Source organism: Aulonocara sp. 'chitande type north' Nkhata Bay, linkage group LG18 (genome assembly GCF_057382095.1).
Source record: "Aulonocara sp. 'chitande type north' Nkhata Bay isolate Kocher_YH1m ecotype deep benthic linkage group LG18, A_spYH_male_GT1.1, whole genome shotgun sequence".
NCBI classification, from domain to species: Eukaryota; Metazoa; Chordata; class Actinopteri; order Cichliformes; family Cichlidae; genus Aulonocara; species Aulonocara sp. 'chitande type north' Nkhata Bay.
In genome coordinates, this window is record NC_141361.1 from 22,144,451 (window position 1) to 22,156,218 (window position 11,768).

The following is an 11,768-nucleotide window of genomic DNA, read 5'->3' on the forward strand; positions in this document are numbered from 1 at the left end:
GTTCAGTGGTGTGAGGAGTCTTATCTCCAGCTGAACATATCTAAAACAAAAGATATGGTGATTGATTTTAGGAAACAACAAAATGGGCACGGAGTCACTTTAATTAAAGGTCAGAAAATAGAGCAAGTACAATCATATAAATATCTTGGGACCATAATAAATGAAAAACTGAACTTTGATCAAAATTGCAAATCAGTTTGTAAAAAGGGTCACCAGCACCTTTATTGCCTTAGGACACTTGCTCATTTCCACATTGACCAAAAAATTTTAACTTTGTTTTATCATTTTTTTATTGAGTCTGTTTTATCCTTTTGTTTGGTGGCATGGTTTGGTCAGACCTCTGTCACAGAGAAAAATTCTCTAAATCAGATAGTGAGATGGTCCAGTCGTCTGATAGGTGAGCCACAGTCTTGTTTAGCCTCCCTGTACTCTAAGCAGGTACAGAGGATGGCTTTATCAATCCTTAAAAATGGTTCCCATCTTCTAAGGGGTGAATTTCAGCTTCTTCCCTCAGGACAGAGGTTTCTATTTCCGAGATGCAGGACAAAGCGTTATAAAAATAGCTTTGTCCCCGTTGCTGTCACTGAATTAAATAAGAACTGTTTTTGATTCGAAATATTAAAATTACTATATATGTGCCACAGTGAGCTTTATATATTTACTAGGTATGTGTGTGTGTGTTTTTTTTTTTTTTTAAAGGGATGCCAAATGCTGTCATTTTTCTGTAAAGCAAATTTACCTTGTCTTTGGGTATAAATAAAGTTACCTAACCCTTGACCTTATATAAGATGATGCGATCTGTACATACTTGAGCTTAATCCCGTGTGTCCCAGAGCTTTGAATCAGTCGACTTGATCAAGTGGAAATATGTAATGGGAAACTCCTGTAGGAGGCTTAATTCAGCATGTGGTTGACCGAAGCCTCCAGGGGAATAACTCTTAGTTTTCCTGGAGCACTGACTTGGATCCCCTTTAGCCTTCAGAGCTACTTTAATTCTACATGGCATAGATTCAACACGGTGCTGGAAACATTCCTTAGAGATTTTGGTCTAATGATATGAGAGCATCCTGCAGGTGCTGCAGATTTATATTCCCCACACAATTATAGCATCAGCAGGAGCCTGAGTAGCTGATATAAGGCAGGGTGGATCCACGCTTTCATGTTGTTTACACCAAATTCTGACCCTACCATCTGAATGTCGCAGCAAAAATCACAACTCATCAGATTAAGTCTTTTTCCTTCTCTTGTCCTGCTTTGGTTGTTTCCTGCTTCCTTGTTATTTGTTCATAGAATATGCACCCAGTGAGGTTTTCTGCTGCTGTAGCCCATCTGCTTCAAGGTTGGATGTGTCCATTCAGATGCGCTTCTGTATAATTTGGTTCTAAGGAGTTGTTTTACAAGTTACTTTGGCCTTCCTATCAGCTCCAAGCAGTACGGCCATGTATGAACATCTAAATGCATTGAGTGTCTGTCATGTGATCAGCTGATAAGATATTTGCATTAAGGAGAAGTCAAACAAACATAATACATAATAAACTGGGTGTGAGTGTGCATGCACACATTAAAAGTGACACTACGGATTCTAAAATATGTGTTAAATACACTTAAATACACTCTAAGGGTAAAACTTCTCGACATTAGATTTATTTGGGTTTCAGTAAATTTCCGATACAAACAAGAATGGAAATTAAACTGTCTGAACTCTGCTCCAGTCTGCATGCCAAATATCCCCGAGCAAGATACTAACCCCAAGTTCCTCTGATTCATCCATCAGAGTACGAATCACTGTAACTGTTAGGGAGAAAGAACCTACGTAGAAAAATCACAGCAAAAAAGTGCTTGAACCAGTGAATGAGAGAAGTTGTGTAAAGTGCTTTGAGTGCTCAGGTAGGGTAGGAAAGCACTATAAAATAATCACTCTATTTACTTTAAAGTACCATCACTCGGCAGAAAATGGTAAAATAAGGCACATGAGCACTGAGCAAAACAAACATTTGTATTGCACAAGTTTACACATTTTTTTGACTTGCTTTATATCCCCATATTTCCCACAACAAATCTCTATTATGGACAAAATGTTTTCACAACATGACTCACATTTAATTTTGAATTTAATAAGTTAAGCAATTTAGACGTGAAGCTTCTACTGAAGTGACCCGATTCCACAAATACGTCAGACTTGATATAGAGGTAGCACTCTTACAATCCTCTGTCTACAAATAGGGCAATATTGCTGTGGCAGAGCCTGGTAGCAGGTGTGGCAGCAGCACACGTGTCCACAGTCCAACAGGACACAGTTACGGGGCTGACTGAGGCAAATAACACACATGGCCACGTCTTGAAGGTTGTCCTGGTCTGGTACATTAATTTGCAGTCTGTTAAATTCCCTTCTTTCCCGTTCCTGCTCCCTGAGATCCTTAAGGTGGCGGTAGTAGCGTAACCCGGCCCAGAAAATGATTGCTGCCCCTGCCAAAGCAGAAGTAATGGCCAACACTTTCCACCAAAAAGCAATGTCTTCATTCTCCCCTTGCAGGGTGTCGAAGTCCGCTGGGGTCAGGAAGTACTGTGAACCGTTAGAAGGGGGTCGGAGACTCAGAGTGCCATCTGTGTCCAGATTCAACTCGCCTACACCTGTAAGATTTGTCCCCACCTTGAAAAAAAAAAGGTGTGGCACTTATCAATAAGAATATATTTTTAATATTAACAACAAATTGGGCTTTATGAAGTGAACACTAATTCATTCAAGTTTGAATAGAATGACTTACTTTGAGCATTTCCTCGATCTCCAGTTGACCTTTTGGCTTCTCCCCAGTAAAGTACTGCCCCATGAGGTCACCCAAACTGTGACTGACCTGGTGAAATTTCTCATATGTGACCTCCATGTCCAGCCCAGCGGCCTGTAAAGGCGACAAGACTCTGATTTCGGTATTATCCAGTCCCACTAATAAAAAGGGCACCGCCTCTACGTTTTCGTGCAAGAGTCGTTCATTATCTGTCCTGCAAAGGTAACGTGAGAAACAGTTTGCATATCTGATAATAAGTAGAAAAAGTTAGATGTACTGGAACTTCAGCTTGATCTGATGATGTTCTCACCATGTACGTAAAAATCCATTCCACAACAGCCTGTGTTCTTTCACCATGAATCTACGCAGCACACCAACATTTTCTATGTTGTGCCAACTAATGAGAGGCTTTCCAGCTGGTTTTACACCACCTAAAATGTATACAAGCACACATACAGTAACAGGGAATGAGAGGCAGGCCGGTATACAAGTTTTCAGATTAAAAAAATAAATAAATGTACTACTCCTTATCAAAAACAAATAAAAGACTGATTACCTTCAATGACGACATACTGTAGACACGCTCCTGGAGTAACTTTCAAGAGGTCCTTGAGTTTTTTATCTATGGGTAACCGTGGAGCATTCTGGAAACATGGAGCACACACATTAAATAAGACTGACTAATTAATAAGTCATGCATTTGCTTTCCCAGTGGTTTTATGTCTTTGGTGTGTGTTAATCAGCTGGCTGTAAATGGGTACTTTTCTGTGCAGTGCTAGCAATCACAGTGTTGCTATTAATTCTATAAATGACTGGTTGTAATAGTAAATCTTTCAAAAGAACCAGTTTAGTTTGAGAAAAAGAAAAGATATGTCCCTAAAAGATCCTCATGGATTTACATCAAGACAGATGCAAATGGCATGAGCTAAAAGAACAATCAGGATGTAATCAAGAAACACAGAAAGACTAAAAGTGCACAACATAAACAGCTAAAAACTGAATAAAAAAGATGACGGGTTTCAGAAGTACAGAATAAAACTTTACACGAAATGGTCATTCTTTAAATACAGTGGGGCAAAAAAGTATTTAGTCAGCCACCGATTGTGCAAGTTCCCCCACTTAAAATGATGACAGAGGTCAGTAATTTGCACCAGAGGTACACTTCAACTGTGAGAGACAGAATGTGAAAAAAAAATCCATGAATCCACATGGTAGGATTTGTAAAGAATTTATTCAGAAATCAGGGTGGAAAATAAGTATTTGGTCACCTCAAACAAGGAAGATCTCTGGCTCTCACAGACCTGTAACGTCTTCTGTAAGAAGCTTTTCTGTCCCCCACTCGTTACCTGTATGAATGGCACCTGTTTGAACTCATCATCTGTATAAAAGACACCTGTCCACAGCCTCAAACAGTCAGACTCCAAACTCCGCCATGGCCAAGACCAAAGAGCTTTCGAAGGACACCAGGAAAAGTATTGTAGACCTGCACCAGACTGGGAAGAGTGAATCTACAATAGGCAAGCAGCTTGGTGTGAAAAAATCAACTGTGGGAGCAATCATCAGAAAATGGAAGACATACAAGACCACTGATAACCTCCCTCGATCTGGGGCTCCACGCAAGATCTCATCCCGTGGGGTCAAAATGATCATGAGAACGGTGAGCAAAGATCCCAGAACCACACGGGGGGACCTGGTGAATGACCTGCAGAGAGCTGGGACCAAAGTAACAAAGGTCACCATCAGTAACACACTACAACGGCAGGGAATCAAATCCCGCAGTGCCAGACGTGTTCCGCTGCTGAAGCCAGTGCATGTCCAGGCCCGTCTGAAGTTTGCCAGAGAGCACATGGATGATGCAGCAGAGGATTGGGAGAATGTCATGTGGTCAGATGAAACCAAAGTAGAACTTTTTGGTATAAACTCAACTCGTCGTGTTTGGAGGAAGAAGAATACTGAGTTGCATCCCAAGAACACCATACCTACTGTGAAGCATGGGGGTGGAAACATCATGCTATGGGGCTGTTTTTCTGCCAAGGGGACAGGACGACTGATCCGTGTTAAGGACAGAATGAATGGGGCCATGTATCGTGAGATTTTGAGCCAAAACCTCCTTCCATCAGTGAGAACTTTGAAGATGAAACGAGGCTGGGTCTTCCAACATGACAATGATCCAAAACACACCGCCCGAGCAACAAAGGAGTGGCTCCGTAAGAAGCATTTGAAAGTCCTGGAGTGGCCTAGCCAGTCTCCAGACCTCAACCCCATAGAAAATCTGTGGCGGGAGTTGAAAGTCCGTGTTGCTCGGCGACAGCCCCAAAACATCGCTGCTCTCGAGAAGATCTGCATGGAGGAATGGGCCAAAATACCAGCTACTGTGTGTGCAAACCTGGTAAAGACCTATAGTAAACGTTTGACCTCTGTTATTGCCAACAAAGGTTATGTTACAAAGTACTGAGTTGTATTTTTGTTATTGACCAAATACTTATTTTCCACCCTGATTTACGAATAAATTCTTTACAAATCCTACCATGTGGATTCATGGATTTTTTTTTCACATTCTGTCTCTCACAGTTGAAGTGTACCTCTGGTGCAAATTACTGACCTCATCATTTTAGGTGGGGGAACTTGCACAATCGGTGGCTGACTAAATACTTTGCCCAACTGTATCTTACACCTTCATCTGTGAAATGTCAGTTGCAGCCTGATCTTCTGATACAACACCCCCTTGCCACTATTTCTTCTTGCACAAATGGAGCCAACACTTCCAAGTTTGATTTTTTTTTTTCCTTCAAAATACTATTTCAGTTTTATTCTTGACATTTTGTTTTTATTCTCAGAATGTCAATTTTTTGCATTTTTGTCCAAATTCTCCATCTTAACTTTTTAGTGCAATATAGCCACAGATGTGCTCACTGTTCTCACCTACAGCTTTATAACAGCGATGCAAGTTTGTTTTTACAGTGTCTATTGCAATATGGTGAAGATAAACTAAATGTTACTGTGATATATGGCTCACCTTATACATTTAAACTACTCCAAATCCTGTTGTGTTATTTCTCTACCCAGATTAATTGTTCACATCTCTGAAAAAATTACTAACATCTGAGAAGGGACCTTAACTCTTCCATCAAAAACATATGAGCTGTAATCTCTAATGAGGGGTTTGAAGTAGAAGCTTCTTAGAGGTTTAGTCTTCCAATAAAGCTAATTACACAAAATTAACAACTCACGTTGAGTTTGTCTATTGTTGTTCGGCTCTTCTTATATAGGTAGAAGGAGAAGCCTGAGAGAGCAAGGCTCACTCCAAGACACGCTGCCTCTGAAATTGTCACGAAGAATCCTTCCATTGGCCCCGTGTCTCCTGTAACGGCTCCAAGAGCACCTGCACAAACACAAAAGAAGAAGAAGAAGAATCACCTGTCTGTAAACCCACAGCTGCGGGGCTCATGGCTATGTTGTGACATGCTTTGATGTGCCTACACGATGTGGCAGTGATTACTGGCTGATTTGAGGTACGTGTGGGACATAACAAAGGAACTGATAATATTGCCTCTCTAACTATGTACAGTGTTAATTATCTGCCATACATTTTGAACTGCAGCCTTTTGTGATAAAGAGGAACATTATTTTTCTTCTAATACAGACTCACCAGCATGTCTTTTGTTTTCACACTGCAAAATAAAAATATGGGATTAATGTTGATAAAAAGCTAGCAACAGGTAGTCTTCCTCGTTTTTCAGCTTCTCCCTTTAGGGGTTACCACAGCAGATTAGCTACCTCCCTAGATCCATATCTGTTACATGAGCCCTGTGCATGTCCTCCTTTACTACATCTGTGCATCTTTACTGTGTGCTTCCTCTACATATTTTTACATAGGACGAAGTGTGTTACATAAACCAGGCAATATACCACAACATTCATAGCCCAAGCTGGTTAGCAATGCCCATCCCAATGGCATACACAATCTATATCATACATACACACATTATAATACAAAAATCAAACACAACAAAATGCCACCACGCACAAACGAGGTTATGTTGAAATACCATAAGAAACAACAAATTATTAACAGCTGCATAACTGCTTCGATTGAATTTTAAAATGATGCCAATGAGACTGCTAAATTTCTCTCTGGTCTGATCAAAGGCACAGGACATATTTATTCCAACAATTTCTCTGTGAAATTTATTTCTGGAGTCCAGCAGCAAAAACATCAAGATGCAGCGTACAGCAAAGTGACTCAGGAGCTCAAAAATATAATAGAATATGACAGAAAAGACAAACCAGCTTATTAAGGTAAGAGTTAGAAAAAGTTGGAGAACAAATAAAAATGGGAAAAGCAAACAAACAAATGTGACTCCATAATATGAAGGAAAATGATTTTGGACACTTAGCTGTTCTTGATCACTCTGACATTAAAATCAAAACTTCAACAAGCTGCAGTCACACGTTATTTGATGGAAAGCTTGAATAAAATATATTTCCATTGTCTGAAGTTTCATTTCTTTGCTGTGCCTTTTAAAACATGTTTACATGCTGTTATTCTCCTGATCGTTTTCCCTACAACAAAGTTAGCTGCTAGCCAGCTAACGTTGACATGGCTCCAGTGACCTCTAAAGATTTTTTTTAAACAGTCATATAAGAAACACTTAGAAGTTTATAAAACACATATATTTCCACAAGAATTAGAACTAATAATAAGTTTGTTTTTTATACCTGTAAAGGAAACGAAACCTTCCCAGTATTCACTCTGCAGCACCGTGTATCTGACGTGCGGTGACAGAGTTGTCACGTGACGAAGTCTGGGCGCATGCGTCAGTTACGGCCTCCGCGTACACGTCGCTACGCCGCGGACATGGCAGGAGTTGGAGGTGTGCGGAGAAAGTCTCCCGTTTCCCCGTCCCCGCTGTGGGGGAAACTCCATACGCTTTGGCAGGACAAGTATTTGCTCTTGTTCAAGACGGAATACACCTTGCTGGTGGTTTCAGTTTTGTGGTTCCTGGAGATCGGCATCAATGTGTGGGTCATACAGAAAGTAGCATGTAAGTAGCTGGTCGACTAGTTAGCACGCTATTGTATTTTGACGTTTATCTGAACGCGGCTGAAGGCTAAGTAGCTAGCGTCAGAAAAGTATTAGCTTTGCCTGCCACCTGTCAAAGGGAATTTACTGTCACTGCATGACCAAATACAATGGTTTACTCTCTCCCAACGTCAAATAACGTCCATTACTTTTAAGACTATATACAACCAAAGGTAGCTGTTTCAATAGTAAATACAAGAAGTAAACTTCTAAAGGCAAAGTAACTGCTCACTTTTTACACGTCCACATACAAGACGGAACTGCAACAGAAAAATACCAATAATATTTTCTCCTTCTTAAATTGATTGTTTGTTCTGGTTGAGTTGTCTTTTCCAGAACCTATCGTCATCACTGAGCATGACTATTGAGCATGCATCAAGATATTCACATCCACATCATCGTTATTATTAATATTATTATGTACTGCAGACACTGAGATCGACTGGAAAGCATACATGGATGAAGTGGAAGGAGTTATCAATGGCACCTATGACTACACCCAGCTGAAAGGGGACACAGGCCCTTTGGTGTGAGTTTCAAAATGATGTAGTTCTCTCCATACCACGCTTTTCAGTGCAGGTCTCCTAGATAATTTGGAACACTGTTGTTGTAGGTACCCAGCTGGGTTCGTCTACATCTTCACAGCTCTCTACTACATTACCGGCCATGGGGTGAACATCCGTCTGGGCCAGTACATTTTTGCTTTTTTCTACCTCCTCACACTGCTGCTTGTCTTCAGAATATACTATCGCACCAAAAAGGTGAGCCTAATGTTAATACTAATGTGCCAGGAACCCTATATATTAAGCAGCATGTCATTTTGCTAAAACGCTCATGGAATTCAACTTTTATACCCTACAGAAACAAAATTTAATGTTATTTTCAGAATATTCTCACACATTAATTCATTAGTTTTCTGTTGCATATCTGGCTCTGGGTTCCAGGTCCAGAACCACAAAAATACTGAGACCTCCCTTTTCCTCTACTTGCAGCTCTTCTTTTTCTGAGCCACTTGCAGAATTAATCTCTTTAGCGTTTCTTCTAATAATTAATCTCACAAATAATTAAATCTCCTTCTTTTTTTTCTCCAGGTTCCTCCCTATGTGTTCTTCTTCGTGTGCTGTGCATCCTATCGGATCCACTCCATCTTTGTGCTCCGTCTCTTTAATGACCCAGTGGCCATGATGCTGCTGTTTGCAGCTGTCAATCTCTTCATAGATGGATACTGGACTCTGGGCTGTGGCCTCTACAGGCAAGTGTGCACTCTTCTTTAAAGCGGATACTCATTTATTGGCTTCCCCTAAATCAACAAGTGGCACCTGTACATCTGTAATGTGTTACATACCTTCTACATTGTCATTGTTAATTTTTCCTGAGAGTAGCAAGATGAAATTACAACTCAATCTTTTCCTCTTTCTGACAGTTTAGCAGTATCTGTGAAAATGAACGTGCTTCTCTTTGCCCCTGGATTACTTTTCCTCCTCCTGTCAGAGTTTGGTCTAATGAAGACGATCCCCAAGTTATCGCTGTGTGCAGGCATACAGGTAAATATACACATTAAAACAGGTACAGCTTGACTGTAGTACTCTGTCCACAGTAAATTTTAGCAAATGACTGTATTTTGCTAACATCATCTCTTTCTTTATCTTATGTGGCAGGTTGTGTTGGGGCTCCCTTTCCTCCTAGAGAATCCCGTTGGTTACATGAGCCGTGCCTTTGATCTTGGCCGCCAGTTCATGTTCAAGTGGACGGTCAACTGGCGCTTCCTGCCAGAATGGCTCTTTTTGAATCGCTACTTCCACTTACTCCTGCTGGCCGCTCATCTGCTCACCCTGCTGCTCTTTGCCTTCCGCCGCTGGAAGAGGTGAGATAGACTTTGAATGTGCCAGGGATACACTGGGAACACTGTTTTCTTTTTACATTTATAAATGCTTTGCATGATAACATACTGATCAAAACCACATCATTATGACAATGCATGACAGGTGTCATGAAAAAATGGAAGGCGATTTCAGCAGGATTGTCACTACTTTATACTCTGCAGAGACATTTAGGCCACAAGGAAATGCAATTGATTTCTAGTAACAGCACTAAATGGTTGTTGGTATTTCAGGGTTCTCATCAGTCAGCAGCGGAAACCTTTTTATGTTTTACTAATACACACGTACCTCCTAGATCTCTAAAATGGCAAATAACCATATTCTGTCTGTGGCACCAGACCAGGAGAAAGCATCTTTGAACTTCTAAAGGAACCAGGCAAGAGGAAAATCCCAGCTCAGAAAAGCACTGTGGATCATATCCTTTTGTTCCATTTCAATCTACTCCTGTCTTTAATGTGAAATATATTTTTAAGTAAGTCTGTTGTTAGATGTTAATATGAATCTGCAGGCCTTGTTGACAGAATGAAAAAAATCATACAGAAAACTCTTCTCAGCAAGATTTGTGGATCTTAATTATTTTGAGTAACTGGGTCAAGATTTCTGGACAGAGAACCAAAAACTTAGCGCTTAAAGTTCCACTGTATTCAAGAGGAGACAGACATAGAGTCACAGGAAAAGAAGGTTTTCTCTTCCAAAACTCTGCAAAAACAAAAAAACTTGTGGTGCTACTTGTTGTGGGAAACCTGGTGACAAGTGAGCACCTGAAATTAGCTTTGCTTTGAACATTCTCTTTACAGGACACAGGACATGGTAAAACAATGCTTAGCAGATTTTTTCATATGATCTTCCAGACATGCCTTTTTTTTGTCCTTATCTGAAAATCACAGATTGTGCTGATTCTGTTCACCTGTAACTTCATTGGCATGTGCTTCAGTCGCTCATTGCACTACCAGTTTTACGTCTGGTACTTCCACTCGCTGCCTTACCTGCTGTGGAGTGGAGGTGTCAAGAAGCTGGCCCATCTGCTCAGGTGAGACAGAATCACAAGTCCTGAAGCATAGCACCTCCCTGAACACTCTGCCACATCTTAATGAAAAACTGTTTTATTTTTGCATGCAGGGTCCTGATCCTGGGTCTGATCGAGCTTTCGTGGAACACCTATCCCTCTACTAACAGCAGCTCAGCTGCCCTTCACGTCTGTCACCTCATCATCCTGTTATGTCTCTGGCTAGCTCCACCTTTGCTTTCAGCTGCAGCAGAAACACAAGAGCAGAAAGCTGTAAAGGACAAACGCCACTGAGCCCCGGCCTGATCGGACCAGAAGTATTATTCGGCTGAATCAGCTGATGACAAGCCCGCTCCATCCTCCTGTCTTTGATCCTGACAGCACCAGTGCAAAGGGCGGTCGCTGTGGTAGACTGTTTATAAGTGAATTAAAGGAGCCATTTAAAGCTTCTCACTGCTTAAAGTGAAGGATGCGTCATGTGTGTGCAGACTGATGCCCACACGATGGAATAATATGCAGTTGCAGAGATAAGAAGAGAAAATAAGAATTCTCAGGTTTAGTTTTAGATAGAAAATAAGAAGAGTGGAGGCTATGAGAATGTCATGGATGTTATGCTGTGTGGAAAGAATTGATTACATGAGCTCTATTCCCACTTACTGTGGTACAACTACACTCAGTCCATAATTCCTCTGGTCTAGTCATGTAGGCTGATATCATCTCAAGTTTTTATTTACTGGTGCTCAGATGATCGTATATTGAAAGTGTCAATAATGTGCATAAGAACTTGAACGCCAAGCTTTAAAATAACTGCATAGCAAGCGTAAGCTTGTGGCATTTCCTCTGCCACAGTTATGAAACATAAGTATTCTCTATCGAAGGGGATGTTTTTTTGTATTTTTACACAAATGTGTAAAAGTCAGCTGTGGACAATCAGTCTGTTTGTCTGATTTCTGTAACTTGTCATCCTCTGTTGTGAGTGGCCGCACTCATAGATGGATTTAATGTGAGAAACATGC

At 40.8% G+C, this 11,768-nt stretch overlaps 2 protein-coding genes across 3 annotated transcripts; one reads left to right on the forward strand and one right to left on the reverse strand.

Annotated features, from left to right (window-relative positions):
- Positions 1-1,634: 1,634 nt before the first annotated feature.
- mul2 (mitochondrial E3 ubiquitin protein ligase 2) lies at positions 1,635-7,587 on the reverse strand. 2 transcript variants are annotated; one of them, XM_086272008.1, is made up of 7 exons: positions 7,503-7,573; positions 6,433-6,454; positions 6,014-6,165; positions 3,340-3,427; positions 3,094-3,214; positions 2,766-2,997; positions 1,635-2,650 (listed from the first exon to the last, which is right to left on the reverse strand). In XM_086272008.1, the coding sequence occupies exons 3-7, from the start codon at positions 6,128-6,130 to the stop codon at positions 2,174-2,176; spliced, it is 1,035 nt and encodes a 344-aa protein (XP_086128134.1). In that variant the 5' UTR covers positions 6,131-6,165; positions 6,433-6,454; positions 7,503-7,573; the 3' UTR covers positions 1,635-2,173. The 2 variants fall into 2 exon arrangements, with proteins under 2 accessions (XP_086128134.1, XP_086128133.1); XM_086272007.1 differs by lacking the exon at positions 6,433-6,454 and having other exon boundaries at positions 7,503-7,587.
- alg3 (ALG3 alpha-1,3- mannosyltransferase) lies at positions 7,582-11,201 on the forward strand. The gene is made up of 9 exons (XM_086272006.1): positions 7,582-7,828; positions 8,296-8,395; positions 8,480-8,627; positions 8,958-9,118; positions 9,290-9,410; positions 9,525-9,730; positions 10,085-10,160; positions 10,631-10,776; positions 10,866-11,201. The coding sequence occupies exons 1-9, from the start codon at positions 7,597-7,599 to the stop codon at positions 11,044-11,046; spliced, it is 1,371 nt and encodes a 456-aa protein (XP_086128132.1). The 5' UTR covers positions 7,582-7,596; the 3' UTR covers positions 11,047-11,201.
- The last annotated feature ends 567 nt before the right edge of the window (positions 11,202-11,768 follow it).